This window comes from Manis pentadactyla, chromosome 3 (assembly GCF_030020395.1).
Source record: "Manis pentadactyla isolate mManPen7 chromosome 3, mManPen7.hap1, whole genome shotgun sequence".
NCBI classification, from domain to species: Eukaryota; Metazoa; Chordata; class Mammalia; order Pholidota; family Manidae; genus Manis; species Manis pentadactyla.
The window spans coordinates 118,052,796-118,072,883 of NC_080021.1; the positions used below are offsets into that span (position 1 = coordinate 118,052,796).

General features: G+C 38.2%; 1 protein-coding gene across 1 annotated transcript in view; it reads left to right on the forward strand.

Annotated features, from left to right (window-relative positions):
* CCDC7 (coiled-coil domain containing 7) overlaps positions 1-20,088 on the forward strand; it is a 136,872-nt gene that overhangs the window by 77,418 nt on the left and 39,366 nt on the right. The window contains exons 7-8 of the mRNA XM_036912293.2: positions 13,239-13,300; positions 14,355-14,411. Coding sequence (XP_036768188.2) covers positions 13,239-13,300; positions 14,355-14,411 — 119 coding nt within the window. The remainder of the gene's footprint in view (positions 1-13,238; positions 13,301-14,354; positions 14,412-20,088) is intronic.

Genomic DNA, 20,088 nt, shown 5'->3' on the forward strand with positions numbered 1-20,088 from the left:
GTCTATTCTGGAGAATGTTCTGTGTGCACTTGAGAAGAATGTATATCCTGTTGCTTTTGGATGTAGAGTTCTATAGATGTCTGTTAGGTCCATCTGCTCTACTGTGTTGTTCAGTGGTTCCATGTCCTTACTTATTTTCTGCCCGGTGGATCTATCCTTTGGGGTGAGTGGTGTGTTGAAGTCTCCTAGAATGAATGCATTGCAGTCTATTTCCCCCTTTAGTTCTGTTAGTATTTGTTTCACATATGCTGGGGCTGCTGTGTTGGGTGCATATATATTTAGAATGGTTATATCCTCTTGTTGGACTGAGCCCTTTATCATTATGTAGTGTCCTTTATCTCTTGTTACTTTCTTTGTTTTCAAGTCTATTTTATCTTATATTAGTACTGCAACCCCTGCTTTCTTCTCGCTGTTGTTTGCTTGAAATATGTTTTTCCATCCCTTGACTTTTAGTCTGTACATGTCTTTGGGTTTGAGGTGAGTTTCTTGTAAGCAGCATATAGATGGGTCTTGCTTTTTTATCCATTCTGTTACTCTGTGTCTTTTGATTGGTGCATTCAGCCCATTAACATTTAGGGTGACTATTGAAAGATATGTACTTATTGCCATTGCAGGCTTTAAATTCGTGGTTACCAAAGGTTCAAGGTTAGCCTCTTTAGTATCTTACTGCCTAACTTAGCTCGCTTATTGAGCTGTTATATACACTGTCTGGAGATTCTTTTCTTTTCTCCCTTCTTATTCCTCCTCCTCAATTCTTCATATGTTGGGTGTTTTGTGCTGTGGTCTTTCTAGGAGTGCTCCCATCTAGAGCAGTCCCTGTAAGATGTTCTGTAGAGGTGGTTTGTGGGAAGCAAATTCCCTCAGCTTTTGTTTGTCTGGGAATTGTTTAATCCCACCGTCATATTTGAATGATAGCCGTGCTTGATACAGTGTCCTTGGTTCAAGGCCCTTCTGTTTCATTGTATTAAATATATCATGCCATTCTCTTCTGGCCTGTTGGGTTTCTGTCGAGAAGTCTGATGTTAGCCTGATGGGTTTTCCTTTATAGGTGACCTTTTTCTCTCTAGCTGCCTTTAAAACTCTTTCCTTGTCCTTGATCTTTGCCATTTTAATTATTATGTGTCTTGGTGTTGTCCTCCTTGGATCCTTTCTGTTGGGGGTTCTGTGTATTTCCGTGGTCTGTTCGATTATTTCCTCCCCCAGTTTGGGTAAGTTTTCAGCAATTATTTCTTCTAAGATACTTTCCATCTCTTTTCCTCTTTCTTCTTCTTCTGGAACAATATCCTATAATACGGATATTGTTCCTTTTGGGTTGGTCACACAGTTCTCTTAATAGTGTTTCATTCCTGGAGATCCTTTTATCTCTCTCTCTGTCAGCTTCTATGCGTTCCTGTTCTCTGGTTTCAATTCCATCAATGGCCTCTTGCATCCTATCCATTCTTCTTATAAACCCTTCCAGAGTTTGTTTCATTTCTGTGATCTCCTTTCTGGCATCTGTGATCTCCCTCCGGACTTCATCCCATATCTCTTGCGTATTTCTCTGCATCTCTGTCAGCATGTTTATGATTCTTATTTTGAATTCTTTGTCAGGAAGACTGGTTAGGTCTATCTCCTTCTCTGGTGTTGTCTTTGTGATCTTTGTCTGCCTGTAGCTTTGCCTTTTCATGGTGACAGGAATAGTTTGCAGAGCTGGAACGAGTGACGGCTGGAAGAACTTCCCTTCTTGTTGGTTTGTGACCCTCCTCTCCTGGGAGAACAGCGACCTCTAGTGGCTTGTGCTGGGCAGCTGCGCGCAGACAGGTTTTCTGCTTCCTGCCCGGCTGCTATGGAGTTTATCTCCGCTGTTGTTGTGGGCTTGGCCTGGCTCAGGCAGCTGCTCCAAAGTGGTGGAGTCGCGTTGGAGGGGGAGCGGCTGGGAGGCTATTTATCTCCATAAGGGGTCTCCCTTCTCCCTGCAGCCCAGGGGTTAGGGTGCCCAGAAATCCCTGGATTCCCTATCTCTGGATTAAGTATCCTGCCCTGCCCCTGTAAGACTTCCAAAATGCACCCGCCAAAACAAAACAACCACCAAAAAAAAAAAAAAAAAATTTTTAAATTAAAAAAAGAAAAATGGTGGCCACTCGTTTTTCTTTATTCTCCGGCGCCAGCCTCAGGCATCTGCTCACCGGTCTTGCTGCCCTGTTTCCCTAGTGTTGGGGTCCCTATCCCTTTAAGACTTCCAAAAAGCACTTGCCAAAACAAAACAGCAACAAAAAATGGTCACTCGCTTTTCTGGTGTCCCCCGGCGCCAGGCCTCCGGTGCCCACTCACTGTTCTTGCTGCCCTGTTTCCATAGTATTGGGGTCCCTATCCCTTTAAGACTTCCAAAAAGCGCTTGCCAAACAAAACAGCAAAAAAAAAATAAAAATAAAAAAATAAATAATTGGTCGCTCGCTTTTCTTATGTCCTCCGGCGCCCGGCCTCCAGTGCCTGCTCACTGTTCTTGCTGCCCTGTTTTCCTAGTGTCCATGGCCCCCTGTGCACGCACTGTGTCTGAACTCTGTCCCGGATGGCTGGGGCTGGGTGTTCGGCAGTCCTGGGCTCCGTCTCCCTCCCGCTCTGCCTATTCTTCTCCCTCCGGGAGTTGGGGGGATGGGCGCTCGGCTCCCACCGGGCCAGGGCTTGTATCTTACCCCCTTTGCGAGGCGCTGGGTTCTCTCAGGTGCGGATGTGGTCTGGATATTGTCCTGTGTCCTCTGGTGTTTATTCTAGGAAGAGTTGTATTTGTTATATTTTCATAGATATATGTGGTTTTGGGAGGAGATTTCCGCTGCTCTACTCACGCCGCCATCTTCCGCGTTTTTGGTCTTTGCTTTTTTGACATCCGGGCTACAATTTTCTTTGAGTCTTTAGTTCCCATATATTTATATACATACATGAATGTATATCAGTAATTTTTCTTTTAAAATTTCTTATGGTTTATTTTTCTTTCCTTTCACTATTACCTTCCTTGTCTAGGTTTTCATTTAATTTATATAATAGCCTCCAGTTAGTTCCTGGTACACCTACATTATTACTTTTTACAAGAATCTGTTATGAGTGACAGAATACATCCTATTTTTACTGATATTCATTTCTGCTGTCATCCTTGGTAAAGTTTTCAGGAGTAGAAGTGGTGGTGATTATTGAGATTCAAACTATGCCCATTTATTCAAAAAACATGTGTCGTGATAGTTGATTTTATGTGCTAACCTGCCTGGGTTGTGGTACCCAGATAATTGGTCAAATATTATTGTAGTTATTTATATGGTGATTTTTGGAAGAGATTAACATTTAAATTGGTGTTCCTTATCCCACAGGGTGACATGGTAGGGAGACAGCAGATGACATATCAGTCTAGTGATTCGTTGTTTTGCCATGGAGGAGCAAATTCCAATACAGCTTTATAAACTTCATTCTAATGCAGCTTTATAGACTTAAATAGAAACCTTCAGCTGTGCCCTAAGGAACAGAGGGACAGAAAGTTCAATACTCCTCAGAAATTAGGGAGTAGATGAGAAATGGGCTTGTGTCAGCCTTCCAAAAGATAGGCATGAGATACTGCCTCACGGAGACTCCTCACAAGGCATATCTTCTCTCATCAAGAGATGTCACAGGGCATTCAGCTAAGGTTTGGGTCTGACCAGTGTTGAGCCTTGCCTGTGTAGCTTGTGCTGATCTGTGTCATGCTGGCAGAGTGTTATGGTAGAAATGTTACCTTACAGCGGTGATTCTCAAATGGGGTTTTATCTTGTGTCCTAGAGGACATTTGTCTGTAGACATTTTGTTTGTCACAACTCGGAGTAGGGAAGTGCTATTGGCACTTACTAGGTAGAGGTCTGAGATGCTGTTTGCTGTTAAACATTCTAAAATGCATGAGATAGTCTTCCACAACAAAGAATTTTCCACTCTAAAATGTCAATAGTGGAGATTCGCAAGATGACGGTGTGAGTAGGGTGGTGGATATCTCCTCCCACAACCACGTATATATTGAAAATACAGCAAATGCAATTATTCCTAAAAGAGTGACTGGAAGATATAGTACATGAGCCAGGCTACATCTGTGAGAGCCCAACATCTCATGGAAAAGGGTAGGCTACAATGCCATGACCCTGCGGGACCCAAGCACTCCCCCTACCCCAGCTCACTGGCAGGAGGAAGGGAATCAGAGTTGTGAGGGAGTGGAAGCACAGGACTGCTAAATAACCACCCCCGGTGGTCTTCCCCAGGAGCACAAACACATTGCATGGTGCACTGGATATTGGAAGAGTGGAAAAGCAAGGTCTAAGATTGAGACTGTGAACAGGTTCCCACATCCCTGGGAGAAAACAAAAGCTGGAACTTTAAAAGTCTTAAAGGGATAAGGGTTTAACAAGTGGACAAAATTGTCCTGGCACACTCAGCCCAGCAGGCTGGGAACTTTAAGGAAATTCAGGTGCCCTAACCTCCTGGGTGGCAACACAGCTCCGAAGCCCCTTGTGGTGAAAAGCAACCTTCTGTTCCTTCCCTCCCACTGGCACTGTAAGAAAATAGGCTGACTCACCATTGCTGTGGAACAGCAGGGAGCATCCCCGCCTACGGCAACCACACAGCTTAGCACAGAGGCTTCTCCCTGCACCAAGATAACCGGCCCAGACCTAGAGGCTACTCCCTATGTGCAGTTGACTGTCACAGACAGTGGAGACCGGTGCAGAGTCTGGGAGACACAAAGGGTCTCTGTTCTCATGGCAGAACATGTACCACTGGCCTGCGACCCTGGCAAGTGCCCTAGGTCATCCTGAGGGCCACCCCACCCATGGCAGCTCAGGGGATTAACTGAGAGGCTGCTCCTTGCACCCTGTTGACTGGCACAGACAGAAGACATGGATGCAGAGACCAGGGGGCACAAAAGGGGTTTGCTCTTGTGGCAGAACATGCACTGCTGGCCTGTGATCCCCACCATTGCCCAAGGCCATCTCAAAGGCTGTACTGCCCACAGCAGCTTATGGGATTAACCCAGAGGCTGCTTCCTGTATGCAGTTAACCAGCACAGACAGTGGAGACAAGCAAGGCACCAACAAGCAGGAAGAGACTTTGTTCTCCCAGCTGACACAGGTGCCACTTGCTGGCAACTACTCCCATCACCATGAGAAGGCAAAAGAACCTTGTTCAGTCCAAAATCCCTCAAAGACCAGAGAGAGGGCTTGGTGAGACTGAAATCATCAATCTTCCTGAAAAAGAATTCAAAATAGAAGTCATAAGCATGCTTATGGAGCTACAGAGAAATATTCAAGAGCTAAGGGATTAATTGAGGAGGAAGATAACATAAATGAAACAAACAATGGAAGGATTTAAGAGCACACTTAAGAGACTATTAATGGAATAGAAATCAGAGAACAGGAATACAGAGAAGCTGAGTCAGAGAGAGATAAAAGGATCTCTAGGAATGAAAGAATATTAAGAGAACTGTGTGACCAATCCAAATGGAGCAATATTCGCATTATAGGGGTACCAAAAGAAGGAAAGAGAGAAAAAGGGATAAAAAGTATCTTTGAAGAAGTAATTGCTGAAAACTTCCCCAAACTGGGGAAGGAAATAGTCTCTCAGACCATGGAAGCCCACAGATTAACCAACACAATGGACCAAAGGAGGACAACACCAAGACATATAATAATTAAAATGACAAATATCAAAGACAAGGGAAGAGTATTAAAAGCAGCCAGAGAGACAAAAAAGGTCACCTACAGGGGAAAACCCATCAGGCTATCATCAGACTTCTCAGTAGAAACCTTACAGTCCAGAAGGGAATGGCATGATATATTCAATGCAATGAAACAGAAGAGCCTTGAACAAAGAATACTGTATCCAGCAAGAATATCATTTACATTTGAAGGAAGGATTAAACAATTCCCAGATAAGCAAAAGTTGAGGGACTTTACCTCCCACAAACCATCTCTACAGTGTATTTTAAAGGAACTTCTCTAGATAGAAGTATGCCTAAGGCTAAATAGCTGTCACCAGAGAAAATAAAACCACAGCAAAGAAAACAGACCAGAGAAATACTAAAGGCAAAATAAAATTAGCTATCCACAAAATCAGTCAAGGGAAACACAAAGAGTAAAGAATAAAACACCTAACATTTAAAGAGTGGAGGAGGAAGAAAAAGAAGGGTGAGAAATAAAGAATTATCAGACTGTTTATAATAGTGTAATAAGTGAGTTAAGTTAGACGGTTAGACAGTAAAGACATGGCCTTTGAACCTTAGGTAACCAAAAATCCAAAGCATGCAATGGCAATAAGTACATATCTATCAATAATCACCCTAAATGCAAATGGACTGAATCCACCAATCAAAAGACAGAGTAATAGAATGGATAAACAAGCAAGACCCATCTATATGCTGCTTAGAAGAGACTCAGTTCAAACCCAAAGATGTACACAGGCTAAAAGTGAAGGGATGGAAAAAGATATTTCATGCAAACAATAGGGAGAAAAAGCAGGTGTTGCAGTACTTGTATCAGACAAAATAACTTCAAAACAAAGAAATTAACAAGAGAGAAAGAAGGACATTACATAACAATAAAGGGGGCAGTCCAACAAGAGGATATAGCCATTATAAATATGTATGCCCCAAACACAGGAGTGCCTACATATGGGAAACAAATACTAACAGAATTAAAGGAGCATAAACAATGCAGTGCATTCATTTTAGGAGACTTCAACACACCACTCACTCTGAATGACAGATCAACATGACAGAAAATAAGTAAAGACACAGAGGCACTGAACAACACCTCAGAATAGATGGACCTAACAGACATCTACAGAACTCTACACCCAAAAGCATCAGGATATGCATTCTTCTCAAGTGCACACAGAACAATTTTCAGAATAGACCATACAGTAGGCCACAAAAAGAGCCTCAGTAAATTTTAAAAGATTGAAATTCTACCAACCAACTTCTCAGACCACAAAGGCATAAAACTAGAAATAAATTGCACAAAGAAAACAGAAAGTCTCACAAACACAAGGAGGCTTAACAACATGCTCCTAAATAATCAACACATAAATGACCAAATTAAAACAGAGATCAAGCAATATATGGACAAATGAAAACAACAGCACAATGCCCCAACTTCTACGGGACACAGCAAAGGCAGTTCTAAGAGGAAAGTATATAGCAATCCAAGCCTATTTAAAGAAGGAAGAACAATCCAAAATGAGTAGTCTAAATTCACAATTACTGAAACTGGAAAAAGAAGAATAAATGAGGCCCAAAGTCAGCAGAAGGAGGGAGATAATAAAGATCAGAGAAGAAATAAATGAAATTGAGAAGAATAAAACAATAGAAAAAATTAATGAAATCAAGAGCTGGTTCTTTAAGAAAATAAACAAAATAGATAACCCCCTAGCCATACCTATTAAGAGAAAAAGAATCTACACACATAAAAAGAATCAGAAATGAGAAATAAAAATCATGACAGACCCCACAGAACTACAAAGAATTATTAGAGAATACTATGAAAATCTATATGCTAACAAACTGGATAACCTAGAAGAAATGGACAACTTTCTAGAAAAATACAACATTCCAAGACTGACCCCAGAAGAAACAGAAAATCTAAAAAGACCAATTACCAGCAACGAAATGGAATCGAAAATCAAAAGAGGACCCAAGAGCAAAATTCCCGGTTCAGATGGATTCACCACTGAATTTTATCAGACATTTAGGGAAGACATAATAACCATTCTCCTTAAAGTTTTTTTAAAAATAGAAGACAAGGGAATACTTGCAAACCCATTCTATGAAGCCAACTTCACTCTAATATCAAAATCAGGCAAAGACACCACAAAAAATGAAAACTACAGACCAATATCCCTGATGGACATAGATCCAAAAATGCTCAAGAAAATATTAGCAAACCGAAATCAAAAATACATCAAGAGGACCAAAGACCATGATCAAGTGGGATTCATCCAAGGTATGCAAGGATGATACAACATTCAAAAATCCATCAACATCATCCACTACATCAACAAAAAGAAGGACAAAAACCACATGATCATTTCCATAAATGCTGAAAAAGCATTTGACAAAATTTAACACCCGTTCATGATGAAAACTCTCAACAAAATGGATATAGAGGGCAAGTACCTCAACATAATAAAGGCTGTATATGACAAACCTACATCCAACATCATACTTAACAGCAAGAAGCTGAAAGCCTTTTCTGTAAATTGGGAGCAAGAGAAGTATGCCCACTCTCCCTGCCTTTATTCAACATAGTACTGGAAGTCCTAGCCACGGCAGACAACACAAAGAAATAAAAGACATCTAGATTGGTAAGGAAGAAGTTAAACTGTAGCTGTTTGCAGATGACATGATGTTGTACATAACAAACCCTAAAGAATCCACTCCAAAACTACTAGAACTAACATCTGAATTCAGCAAAGCTGCTGGATACAAAATTAATACATAGAAATCTACTGCATTCCTATACACTAATGATGAACTAGCTAGAAAGAGAAATCAGGAAAACAATTATTCCATTCACAATTGTGTCAAAAAGAAGAAAATACATAGGAATAAGCCTAACCAAGGAAGTGAAAGACCTATACCCTGAAAACTACAAGACACTCTTAAGAGAAATTAAAGAGGACATTCATCCCATGCACTTGGGTGGGAAGAATTAACGTTGTCAAAATGGCCACCCTGCCTAAAGCAATCTACAGATTCATACAATTCCTATCAAAATACCAAAAGCATTCTTCAACAAACTGGAACAAATAATCCTAAAATTCATATTGAGCCACAAAAGACCCCGAATAGCCAAAGCAATCCTGAGAAGGAAGAATAAAGCAAGGGGCATCTCGCTTACCAACTTCAAGCTCTACTACAAAGCCACAGTAATCAAACAATTTGGTACTGGCACAAGAACAGACCCATAGACCAGTGGAAAAGAATAGAGAGTCCATATATTAACTTAAGCATATATGGTCAATTAATATATGATAAAGGAGCCATGGATATACAATGGGGAAATGAGAGCCTCTTCAACAGATAGTGTTGACAAAAAATTGACAGCTACATGTAAGGGAATGAAACTGGATTACTGACTAATTCCATACATAAAAGTAAACTCGAAGTGGATGAAAGACTTGAATATAAGTCATGAAACCATAAAACTCTTAGAAGAAAACATGGGCAAAACTCTCTTGACTATAAACATGAACAAATTATTGATGAACATATCTCCACAGGCAAGGGAAAGAAAATAAAAAATGAACACGTGGGACTATATCAAACTAAAAAGCTTCTATAAAGCAAAGGACACCATCAGTAGAACAAAATGACATACTGTAGTATTGGAGAATATATTCACAAATGACACGTCCAATAAGGGGTTGATGTCCAAAATATGCAAAGATCTCACACATCTCAACAAACAAAAAGCAAATAATCTAATAAAAAATGGGCAGAGGATCTGGATAGATACTTCTCCAAAGAAGGATCTCAGATGGCCAACAGGCATATGAAAAGATGCTCCACATTGCTAATCATCAGAGAAATGCAAATTAAAACTACATTGTGATATCACCTCAGACCAGTTAGGATGGCCAACATCCAAAAGACAAACAAAAACAAATTTTGTTGCAGATGTGGAGAAAGGGGAACCCTCCTATACTCCTGGTGGGGATGTAAGTTGGTTCAACCATTGTGGAAAGCAATATGGAGGTTCCTCAAAAAACTCAAAATAGAAATACCATTTGACTCAGGAATTCCACTCCTAGGAATTTACCCTAAGAATTCAGAAACTCAGTTTCAAAAAGACCTATGCACCCCTATGTGTATCGCAGCACTTTTTACAATAGCCAAAAAATGGGAGCAACCTAAGTGTTCATCAGTAGATGAATGGATAAAGAAGAGGAGGTACATATACACAATGGAATATTATTCAGCCATATGAAGAAAACAAACCCTACCATTTGCAACAACATGGATGGAGCTAGAGGGTATTATTCTCAGTGAAATTAGCCAGGTGGAGAAAGACAAGTATCAAATGATTTCACTCATCTGTGGAGTATAAGAACAAAGCAAAAACTGAGGGAACAAAACAGCAACAGACTCACAGAACCCAAGAATGGACTAACAGTCACCAAAGTGAAAGGAACTGGGAAGGATGGGTGGGAAGGGCGGGAAAAAGGGAAAAAGGGACATTATGATTAGCACACATAATGTTGGGTGGGGGTCATGGGGAAGGGTAAAGCATAGAGAAGACAAGTAGTGATTCTATAACATCTTAGTAAGCTGATGGACAGTGACTGTAATGGGGTATGTGGTGGGGACCTGATAATAGGGGGAATCTAGTAACCCCAACGTTGCTAATGTAATTGTATAGTGATGATACCAAAAAAAGATGTATTGTGGGACAGCACAAAAATAATAATAAAAATAGAAATAACCCCTCCTCCCCCAAAAATGTCAATAGTGCTTGGGTTCACCTGTCTTAAAATGATCTCTTCCTTTGTTACTTCTCTCTTTTTCCCCTATTATTTGTTATCAAATCATATACTGAAAAATTTTTATTATGAATTGATAGTTATTCTTCATTATTGATCATTCGTGTGAGTCACGCACATCTACATATTTCCTATTGCATGTAATAAGCAGTAAATAAATGTGTAATTTTTACAGCTACCTGATTTAAATAAACTCCAGTTCATTGTTCTATCATTTTTCTATCTCCAACAATATCTGTATAGTAACTCATCCAAGTAAAATTTTATATATGTAATAACCATATTTTTCATTAAAAATACACAAAACCATTTTATTTTATAGTGTTAAAATAGAAAGTACCCATAACTGTGAGGGGCTGGTACTTATTATGCAAGTACTTTATTGATATCTCCATCTGTCGATGACTAGGTTTAAATAAATGAAAGGAAAGGCACTTGAGTTGCCCCCAGTTGGGCTGCCTACCTAGATCCTTCCTTCAGATATATTCATTTGAACTGTCTATTGTGAGGCATCAAATTAGTTTCAGACCATGTATTTATCTTCATACTGAAATTTAAGTGTTTGATATGTGCCGAGTGTTTTCCTAGCAACTTTAAATGTGTCCTTTGATCCTTACACCTACTTTATTAGGAAAGTACTCTAACACCCCAATTTTTAAAATTAAAGTATCATTGATATACAATCTTGTGTTGGTTTCAATTATACAACACAGTGGTTCAACAGTTGCCCATATTATTAAATCCTCACTCCTTCTAGTGTGGTCACTATTAACATAGTAAGATGTGAGAGAGTCTTGCTATGAATACAGAATCTTACAGAAACTGTATTTTCCATGCTGTACTGCCATCCCCATGACCAGCTTATATTGGGATTGCATATTATTGTGCTACTTTATCCCCTTCCCCCTCCCCCTTAGTACACACTAGTTCCTTTTCTGTGTTTATGAGTCTACTGCTATTTTGTTCCTTCTGTTTTACTTTGTTTCTATACTCCACAAATAAGTGAAACCATTTGGTACCTGTCTTTCTCTGCCTGGCTTATTTCACTAGGCATAATACCCTCTAGATCCATCCATGTTGTTGCAAATGGAAGGATTTGTTTTCTTCTTATGGCCAAATAATATTACATCATGCATAGGTACCACATCTTCTTTATCCATTCATCTATAGATGGGCACTTAGGTTGCTTTCATATCCTGGCTATTGCACATCGTGCAGCAATAAACATAGGGGAGCACATATCTTTTTGAATCAGGGATCTTGTTTTCTTCAGGAAAGTTCCTAACAGTGAAATTCCTCAGTCAAATGGTATTTCTATTTTTAGTTTTTTTAAGGAACCTCCATATTGCTTTCCACAATGGATGCACCAATTTACATTCCCACCAACAGTATAGGAAGGTTCCCATTTCTCTGCATCCTCACCAGCATTTGTTATTTCTTGTCTTTTGGATAATGGCCATCCTAATTTGTGTGAGGTTATATCTCATTGTGGTTTTATTTTGCATTGCCCTGATGATTAGTGATGTGGAACATCTTTTCATGTGCCTGTTCACCGTTTGTATTTCTTCTTTGGAGAAGTGTCTGCTCAGGGTCTCCATCCATTTCTTAATTGGGTTTTTTTGGTGGGGGGATGTTGAGGCATATGAGCTCTTTATATATTTTGGATGTTAACTCCTTATCAGATTAGTCCATTGTAAATATATTCTCCCATACTGTAGGATGGCTAGGATGTCTTTTTGTTCTGCTGGTGGTGTTCTTTGCTATACAGAAATTTTTTAGTTTGATGTAGTCCCACTTGTTCATTTTTTATTTTGTTTCCCTTGCCTGTGGAGATGGGCCCAGGAAAAAGTTACTTATGCTTATATCACGAGATTTTTACCTATGTTTTCTTCTAAGGGTTTAATGGTTTCATGACTTACATTCAGGTCTTTATCCATTTTCAGTTTACTTTTGTGTATGGAGTTAGACAGTAATCCAGTTTCATTCTCTTACATGTAGCTGTCCAGTTTTGCCAACACCACTTGTTGAAGAGTCTGCATTTTCCTCATTGTATGTTCATGGCTCTTTTATTGTGTATTAATTGACCATAGATGCATGAGTTTATATTTGGGCTCTCTGTTCTGTTCCACTGATCTGTGGCTCTGTTCTTGTGCCAGTACCAAATTGTTTTGAGCACTGAGGCTTTGTTTCAGGACTTGAAGTCAGGGAGTGTAATCCCCCATCTTTGTTCTTCCTTCTCAGGATTGCTTTGGCTATTTGGGTTTTTTTGTGTGTAATATCCCAATTATAATAAATGAAGAAACTAAAACTCAGAGAGGTTCATTAAGTTACCCAATGTCATATAAATGTAAATGGGTAAAACAGGTTTTGAGCCAAGCTGTCTGCTCTAGAACTTGTGCTCTTAAGAGTTACACCATTAGTAAGACATTTGTCAAAAGAAATCTCAGGCTTCTACTTACTTTACTTTTGCCATTTTTGTTGTTAATGCTGTTGGCCTACCTGATTATATTCATGGAATATATAGAATTCACAGAATTACAGAGTTTGGCTTTTATACTTATTTGCTTGCTACTAATTAATTTACCTAATGTCTGTGAATAAAGGTAAAGAATGTTTTATTTTATAAACTGTATATGGCTAGAGCATACATCCTCATTTTAAGTGTAATTTGAACTCTTATTCTTTGATAATAAATGTTGCATTTTTTGACATTTTAATAGGGATATTGAAAATCTGGCAGAAGTGGTACAAAATTATGAAACTGCACAGAAGATAATTGAAGGTGATATTTTAAACATGTTTAGCATTTATTGGGTTTCCTAAATATGTTGACATTTCGAGACATGGAGTTTAGAAATTTATAGTTATAAAATTATATAATAGTATATTTAAAAAGATATTCAATAGTGAGTTTGATGTTTTCACTAGAAGTTTTTATTATATTCCAGATTCTAAGAATGTACAAAATGAATAAAATTTGACTGTTGTCTCCATAAAATCCACAACTTAATAAAGTCACAAACACATTACTTATCATTTTAATTAATGTAATACATGAAGTATGTAATTTGCAATGAGTCCACAGAAGGGAGCCAATTTGTTCAACCTGAGGGAGTTTGGAAGATTTTATGCAACCTTAAACGGTGAATAGAATTTAGTCAAGTGAAAAGGGAGATATTTGGCATTTTAAGAAGAGGCTGTAGTATGAACAAACAGAACGAATAGGGAATCACAATCATTATGGTATTAGAGTGGTAGCAACAGGTAGGGATGAGGTAGGAGAGAGAGAGAATAACTTTTTTTCATATATAATGGGGAATCATTGAAGATTTTTGTAGGGAGTTGAGATTGTTGGATTTAATTTTAGAGAGATTTTTCCAGCCACATTTTAGGAGCTAGATTTAGGGACCAGAAGTAGAAAAGGGAACATGTTGCTGTATATTAGATGTGTGATAAGTCCTTATATTAGAGCACAACTAAATGAGAAGAAAGGGGCCAGATTTGAGAAATATTTACTGGTAAAATAGGCAAAACTTGGAGACTAGATATTTTAAAAGGAAAGGAGATTAGATGATGGCAACATTAAGTAAGAGAAAAAAATGGAAAAATTAATTTTGTTGAGAAAATGATGAGTCCACATCACTCAGCTGTTACACACAATCTTTTAGGTATTACCACTTGTTGCCCCTTTGGGAGTATATACAGTTTTGGTAGCACTATTGTTTTTTTAGAGTTTTCTTTCTCTTGAATGAGTTATTACAATAAAAAACTGTGAAATTTAAACTCAGTGAATACTATAATTTATATTTGAAACTCATGACAAACTGTTATTTCAGACTTCATAAAAACCCACTCAACTAAAGAAGAAACAGGTGTTTCTGCAACTGATCCATGTAAGTTTCTATTCATTTAAGTATTATTCTGTTAACAATTTCCATTGAGTGCATTCATTTCTATAATTTTCTTTAATTTAAGGTAATAATTATCAAGGTGACAACATAGGTTCCTTGGAGTTTGGAGCCACATGGTTGAGCTGGCTGTCAAGCAAGTGCTGATAGTCCTAGTTAAGACTACATGTTAGCAAAAATAGACTAATTTTTGAGGAGTACCATCCTGTCATTTAGAATGGAGGATTTTTAGTTGTAATTACAATATGCAATTGAAATGTTGCAGGTGTGGCAGACTTTTGAGGAGGATGAGTGATAAATTATTTTTTATTAAGGTATCATTGATATACACTCTTTTTTTCATATCATTAATCTACAGTTACATGAGGAACATTATGTTTACTAGTCTCCCCCTATCACCAAGTCCCCCCCACATACCCCATTACAGTCACTGTCCAACAGCGTAGTGAGATGCTATCAAATCACTACTTGTCTTCTCTGTGTTGTACAACCCTCCCCGTGCCCGCCCCAACATTATACATGCTAATCATAATGCCTTCTTTCTTCCCCCCAACCTTATCCCTCCCTTCCCACCCATCCTTCCCAGTTCCTTTCACTTTGGTGACCGTTAGTCCATTCTTGGGTTCTGTGAGTCTGCTGCTGTTTTGTTCCTTCAGTTTTTTCTTCGTTCTTATACTCCACAGATGAGTGAAATCATGTGATACTTGTCTTTCTCTGCCTGGCTTATTTCACTGAGCATAATACCCTCTAGCTCCATCCATGTTGTTGCAAATAGTAGGATTTGTTTTCTTCTTATGGCTGAATAATATTCCATTATGTATATGTACCACATATTCTTTATCCATTCATCTACTGATGGACACTTTGGTTGCTTCCATATCTTGGCTATTGTAAACAGTGCTGCGATAAACATAGGGGTGTATATGTCTTTTACAAACTGCACTGCTGTTGATATACAGTCTTATGTAAGTTTCACAAGAAAAACAAAATGATTACTACATTCACTGTTATTATTGAGTTCCCCCCGGACCCCATTACAGCCAATGTCCATCAGTGTAGTAAGATGCCACAGAGTCCCTACTTGTCTTCTCTGTGCTACACTGTCTTCCCCATGACCCAACTCACACCATGTGCACTAATCACCGCACTATCCCTTTCTCCCTCCCCACCCACCCTGCCCTGTGGTGACAGCTAGTCCCTTCTTGCAGTCTGCGAGTCTCCTGCTATTTTGTTCCTTTAGTTTTGCTTCATTGTTGTACTCCATAAATGAGAGAAATTATTTGGTACCTGTCTTTTTCTGTCTGACTTATTTCACTGAGCATAATGCCCTTTAGCTCCATCCATGTTGTTGCAAATGGTAGGATTTGTTTCTTTCTTGTGGCTGAATAGTATTCCATTGTGTATATGTACCACCTCTTCTTTGTTCATTCATCTACTGATGGACTCTTAGGTTGCCTCCATATCTTGGCTATTGTAAATAGTGCTGCAATGAACATAGGGGAGCATATGTCTTTTTTGAATCTGAGAAGTTGTTTTTTTTGGGTAAATTCCTAGGAGTGGAATTCCTGGGCCAAATGGTATTTCTATTTTTAGTTTTTTGAGGAACTTCCGTATTACTTTCCACAATGGTTGAACTAGTTTACATTCCTACTAGCAGTGTAGGAGGGTTCCCTTTTCTCGGCATCCTCGCCAACATTTGTTTTTCATAGTCTTTTCTATGTTGGCCATCCTAACTGGAATGAGGTGATATTTCATTGTGGTTTTAATTTGCATTTCTCTGATAATTAGAGATGTGGAGCATCTTTTCACGTGCCTGTTGGCCATCTGAATTTCTTCTTTGGAAAATTGTCTTTTCATATCCTCTGCCCATTTTTTAATAGGGTTATTTGCTTTTGGGGTGTTGTGGCACGTGAATTCTTTATATATTTTGTATGTTTAACCCCTCATTGGATGCATCATTTACAAATACATTCTCCCATACTGTAGGATGCCTTTTTATTCTGCTGATGCTGTCCAGAAGCTTTTTAGCATGATATAGTCCCATTTGTTCATTTTTTATTTTGTTTCCCTTACCTGAGGAGATGCACTCAGAAGAAAGTTGCTCATGTTTATATTCAAGAGATTTTTGCCTGTATTTTATTTTAAGAGTTTAATTGTTTCATGGCTTACATTCAGGTCTTTGATCCATTTTGAGTTTACTTTTGTGTATGGGGTTAGACAATAATCCAGTTTCATTCTCTTGCATGTAGCTGTTGAGTTTTGCCAACACCAGTTGTCAAAGAGGCTGTCATTTCCCCACTGTATATCCTTGGTTCTTTTATAGTGTATTAATTGAGCATATATGCTTGGGTCTATATCTGGGCTCTCTAGTCTTTCCATTGGTCTATGGGTCTGTTCTTGTGCCCACACCAAATTGTCTTGATTACTGTGGCTTTGTAGTAGAGCTTGATGTTGGGGAGTATAATCCCCCCAGCTTGTGTTTATTTTTCCTTCCAATGATTGATTTGGCTATTTGGGGTCTTTTGTGTTTCCATATGAATTTTAGAACTATATGCTATAGTTCATTGAAGAATGCTGTTGGTATTTTAATAGGCATTGCATTTAATCTATAGATTGCTTTAGGCAGGATGGCCATTTTGACAATATTATTTCTTCCTATCCATGAGCATAGGATGTGTTTCTATTCATTGGTGTCTTCTTTAATTTCTTGAGTGTCTTGTAGTATTCAGGGTATAGGTCTTCCACCTCTTTGGTTAGGTTTATTCCTAGGTATTTTCTTCTTTTTAATGCATTTGTGAATGGAATTGTGTTCCTGATTTCTCTTTCTACTAGTTCATTGGTAGTGTGTAGGAGTGCAACAGATTTCTGTGTATTAATTTTGTATCCTGCAACTTTGCTGAATTCAGATATTAGATCTAGTAGTTTTGGAGTGGATTGTTTAGGATTTATTATGTACAGTATTATGTCATCTGCAAACAGGGATAGTTTAACTTCTTTCTTGCCAATCTGGATGCCTTTCATTTCATTGTGTTGTCTGATTGCTGTGGTGAGGACCTCCAGAACTATGCTGAATAAAAGTGGGAAGAGTGGGCATCCTTGTCTTGTCTTGTTCCCTATCTTAGAGGAAAACCTTTCAGCTTCTCACTCTTAAGTATGATGTTGGCTCTGGGTTTGCCATATATGGCCTTTATTATGTTGAGGTACTTGCCCTCTATACCATTTTGTTGAGAGCTTTTATCATGAATGAATGTTGAATTTTGTTGAATGCATTTTCAGCATCTATGGAAATGATCATGTGGTTTTTGTCCTTTTTGTTGGTGTGAATGATGTGGTGGCTGATGCTGATGGATTTTCAAATATTGTACCATCCTTGCATCCTTGGATGAATAAATCCTACTTGATCATCATGGATGATCTTTTTAATGTATTTTTGGATTCAATTTCCTCAAATTTTGTTAAGTATTTTCGCATCTATGTTCATCAGGGATATTGGTCTGTAATTTTCTTTATTTGTGGTGTCCTTGCCTGGTGTTCATATTAGAGTGATGCTGGCTTCATAGAATGAGTGTGGGAGTATTCCTTCCTCTTATACTTTTTGGAAAACTTCAAGGAGGATGGGTATTAAGTCTTCACTAAATGTTTGATAAAATTCAGCAATGAAACCATTTGGTCCCTTGGTTTTTGTTCTTAGGTAGTTTTTTGATTATCAATTCTATTTTGTTGCTGGTTATTGGTGTATTCAGATTCTCTGTTTTTTTCCTGGGTTAGCTTTGGAAGGTTGTATTTTTCTAGAAAGTTGTCCATTTGTTTTGTGTTGTCCACTTTGTTAGCATATAATTTTTCATAGTATTTTCTCATAATTCTTTGTATCTCTGTGGTGTCTGTAGTGATTTTTCCTTTCTCATTTCTGATTCTGTTCATGTGTGTAGAGTCTTTTTTGTTCTTGATAAGTCTAGCTAGGGGTTTATCTCTTTTGTTTATTTTCTCAAAGAACCAGCTCCTGCTTTCATCGATTCTTCCTATTGTTTTATTCTTCTCAATTTTATTTATTTCTGCTGTAATCTTTATTATATCCCTCCTTCTACTGACTTTGAGCCTCATTTGTTCTTCTTTTTCTCATTTCGTTAATTGTGGATTTAGACTGTTCATATGGGATTGTTTTTATTTCCTGATGTAGGCCTGTATTGCAATATACTTCCCTCTGTCCCACAGATTTTTCTGGTGTTGAATTATTGTTGTCATTTGTCTCCATATATTGCTTGATCTCTATTTTTATTTGGTCAATGATTCATTGATTATTTAGGAGCATGTTCTTAAGCCTCCATGTGTTTGTGAGCTTTTTCATTTTCTTTGCATAATTTATCTCTAGTTTCATACCTTTGTGGTCTGAGGAACTGTTTGTTCCAATTTCTACTTTTTGAATTTACTAGGCTCTGTTTGTGTCCTAGTGTATTATTTATTCTTGAAAATGTTCCATGTGCACTTAAGAAGAATGTGTATCCTGTTGCTTTTGAATGGAGTGTTCTGTAGCTGTCTGTTAGGTCCTTTTGTTCCAGTTTGTTTTTCGGTGCCTCTATCTCCTTACTTATTTTCTGTCTGGCTGATCTGTCCTTTGGAGTGTGTGGTGTGATGAAGTCTCCTAAAATGAATGCATTGCATTCTATTTCCCCCCTTTAATTCTGTTAGTATTTGTTTCACATATGTAGGTGCTCCTGTGTTGGTTGCATATATATTTTTCATCATTATATTCTCTTGTTGTACTGACCCCTTTATCATTATGTACTGTCCTTCTTTGTCTCTTATGAATTTCTTTGTTTTGAAGGCTATTTTGTCTGATACAAGTACTGCAACTCCTGATTTTTTCTCCCTATTGTTTGCCTGAAATATCTTTTTCCATCCCCACATTTTTTGTATGTATATGTCTGGTTTTGAAGTGAGTCTCATGTAGGCAGCACATAGATGGGTCTTACTTTTTAATACATTCAATGACTCTGTGTCTTTTGATTGGTGCCTTCACACCATTTACATTTAGTGTGATTATTGATAGGTATGTACTTATTGTCATTGCAGGCTTTAGAATCATGGTTACCAAAGGTTCAAGGGTAATTCCTTACTGTCTAACAGTTTAATTTAACTCACTTTGTAGGCTATTACAAAGACAACCTAAAGGTTCTTTTTTTCCCCCTCATTTTTCTTCCTCCTCCTTTCTTTATATATTAGGTATCATATTCTGTACTCTTTGTCTTTTCATTGAGTGACTTTGGGGGTAGTTCATTTGATTTTGCATCTGCTTAGTAATTAATTTTTCCTTTTTCTTTACTGTGGTTTTATTTCCTCTGGTGGCAGGTATTTAGCCTTAGGAACACTTCCATTTATAACAGTCCCTCCAAAATATACTGTAGAGGTGGTTTGTGGGAGGTAAATTCTCTCAGCTTTTGCTTATCTGGAAATTGTTTAATCCCTCCTTCAAATTTAAATGATAATCTTACTGGGCAGAGTATTCTTGGTTCGAGGCCCTTTTGCTTCATTGCATTAAACACATCATGCCACTCTCTTCTGGCCTATAAGTTTTTTGTTGAGAAGTCTGATGATAGCCTGATGGGTTTTCCTTTGTGTGTGATCTTTTTTCTCTATCTAGCTGCTTTTAGAACTATGTCATTAA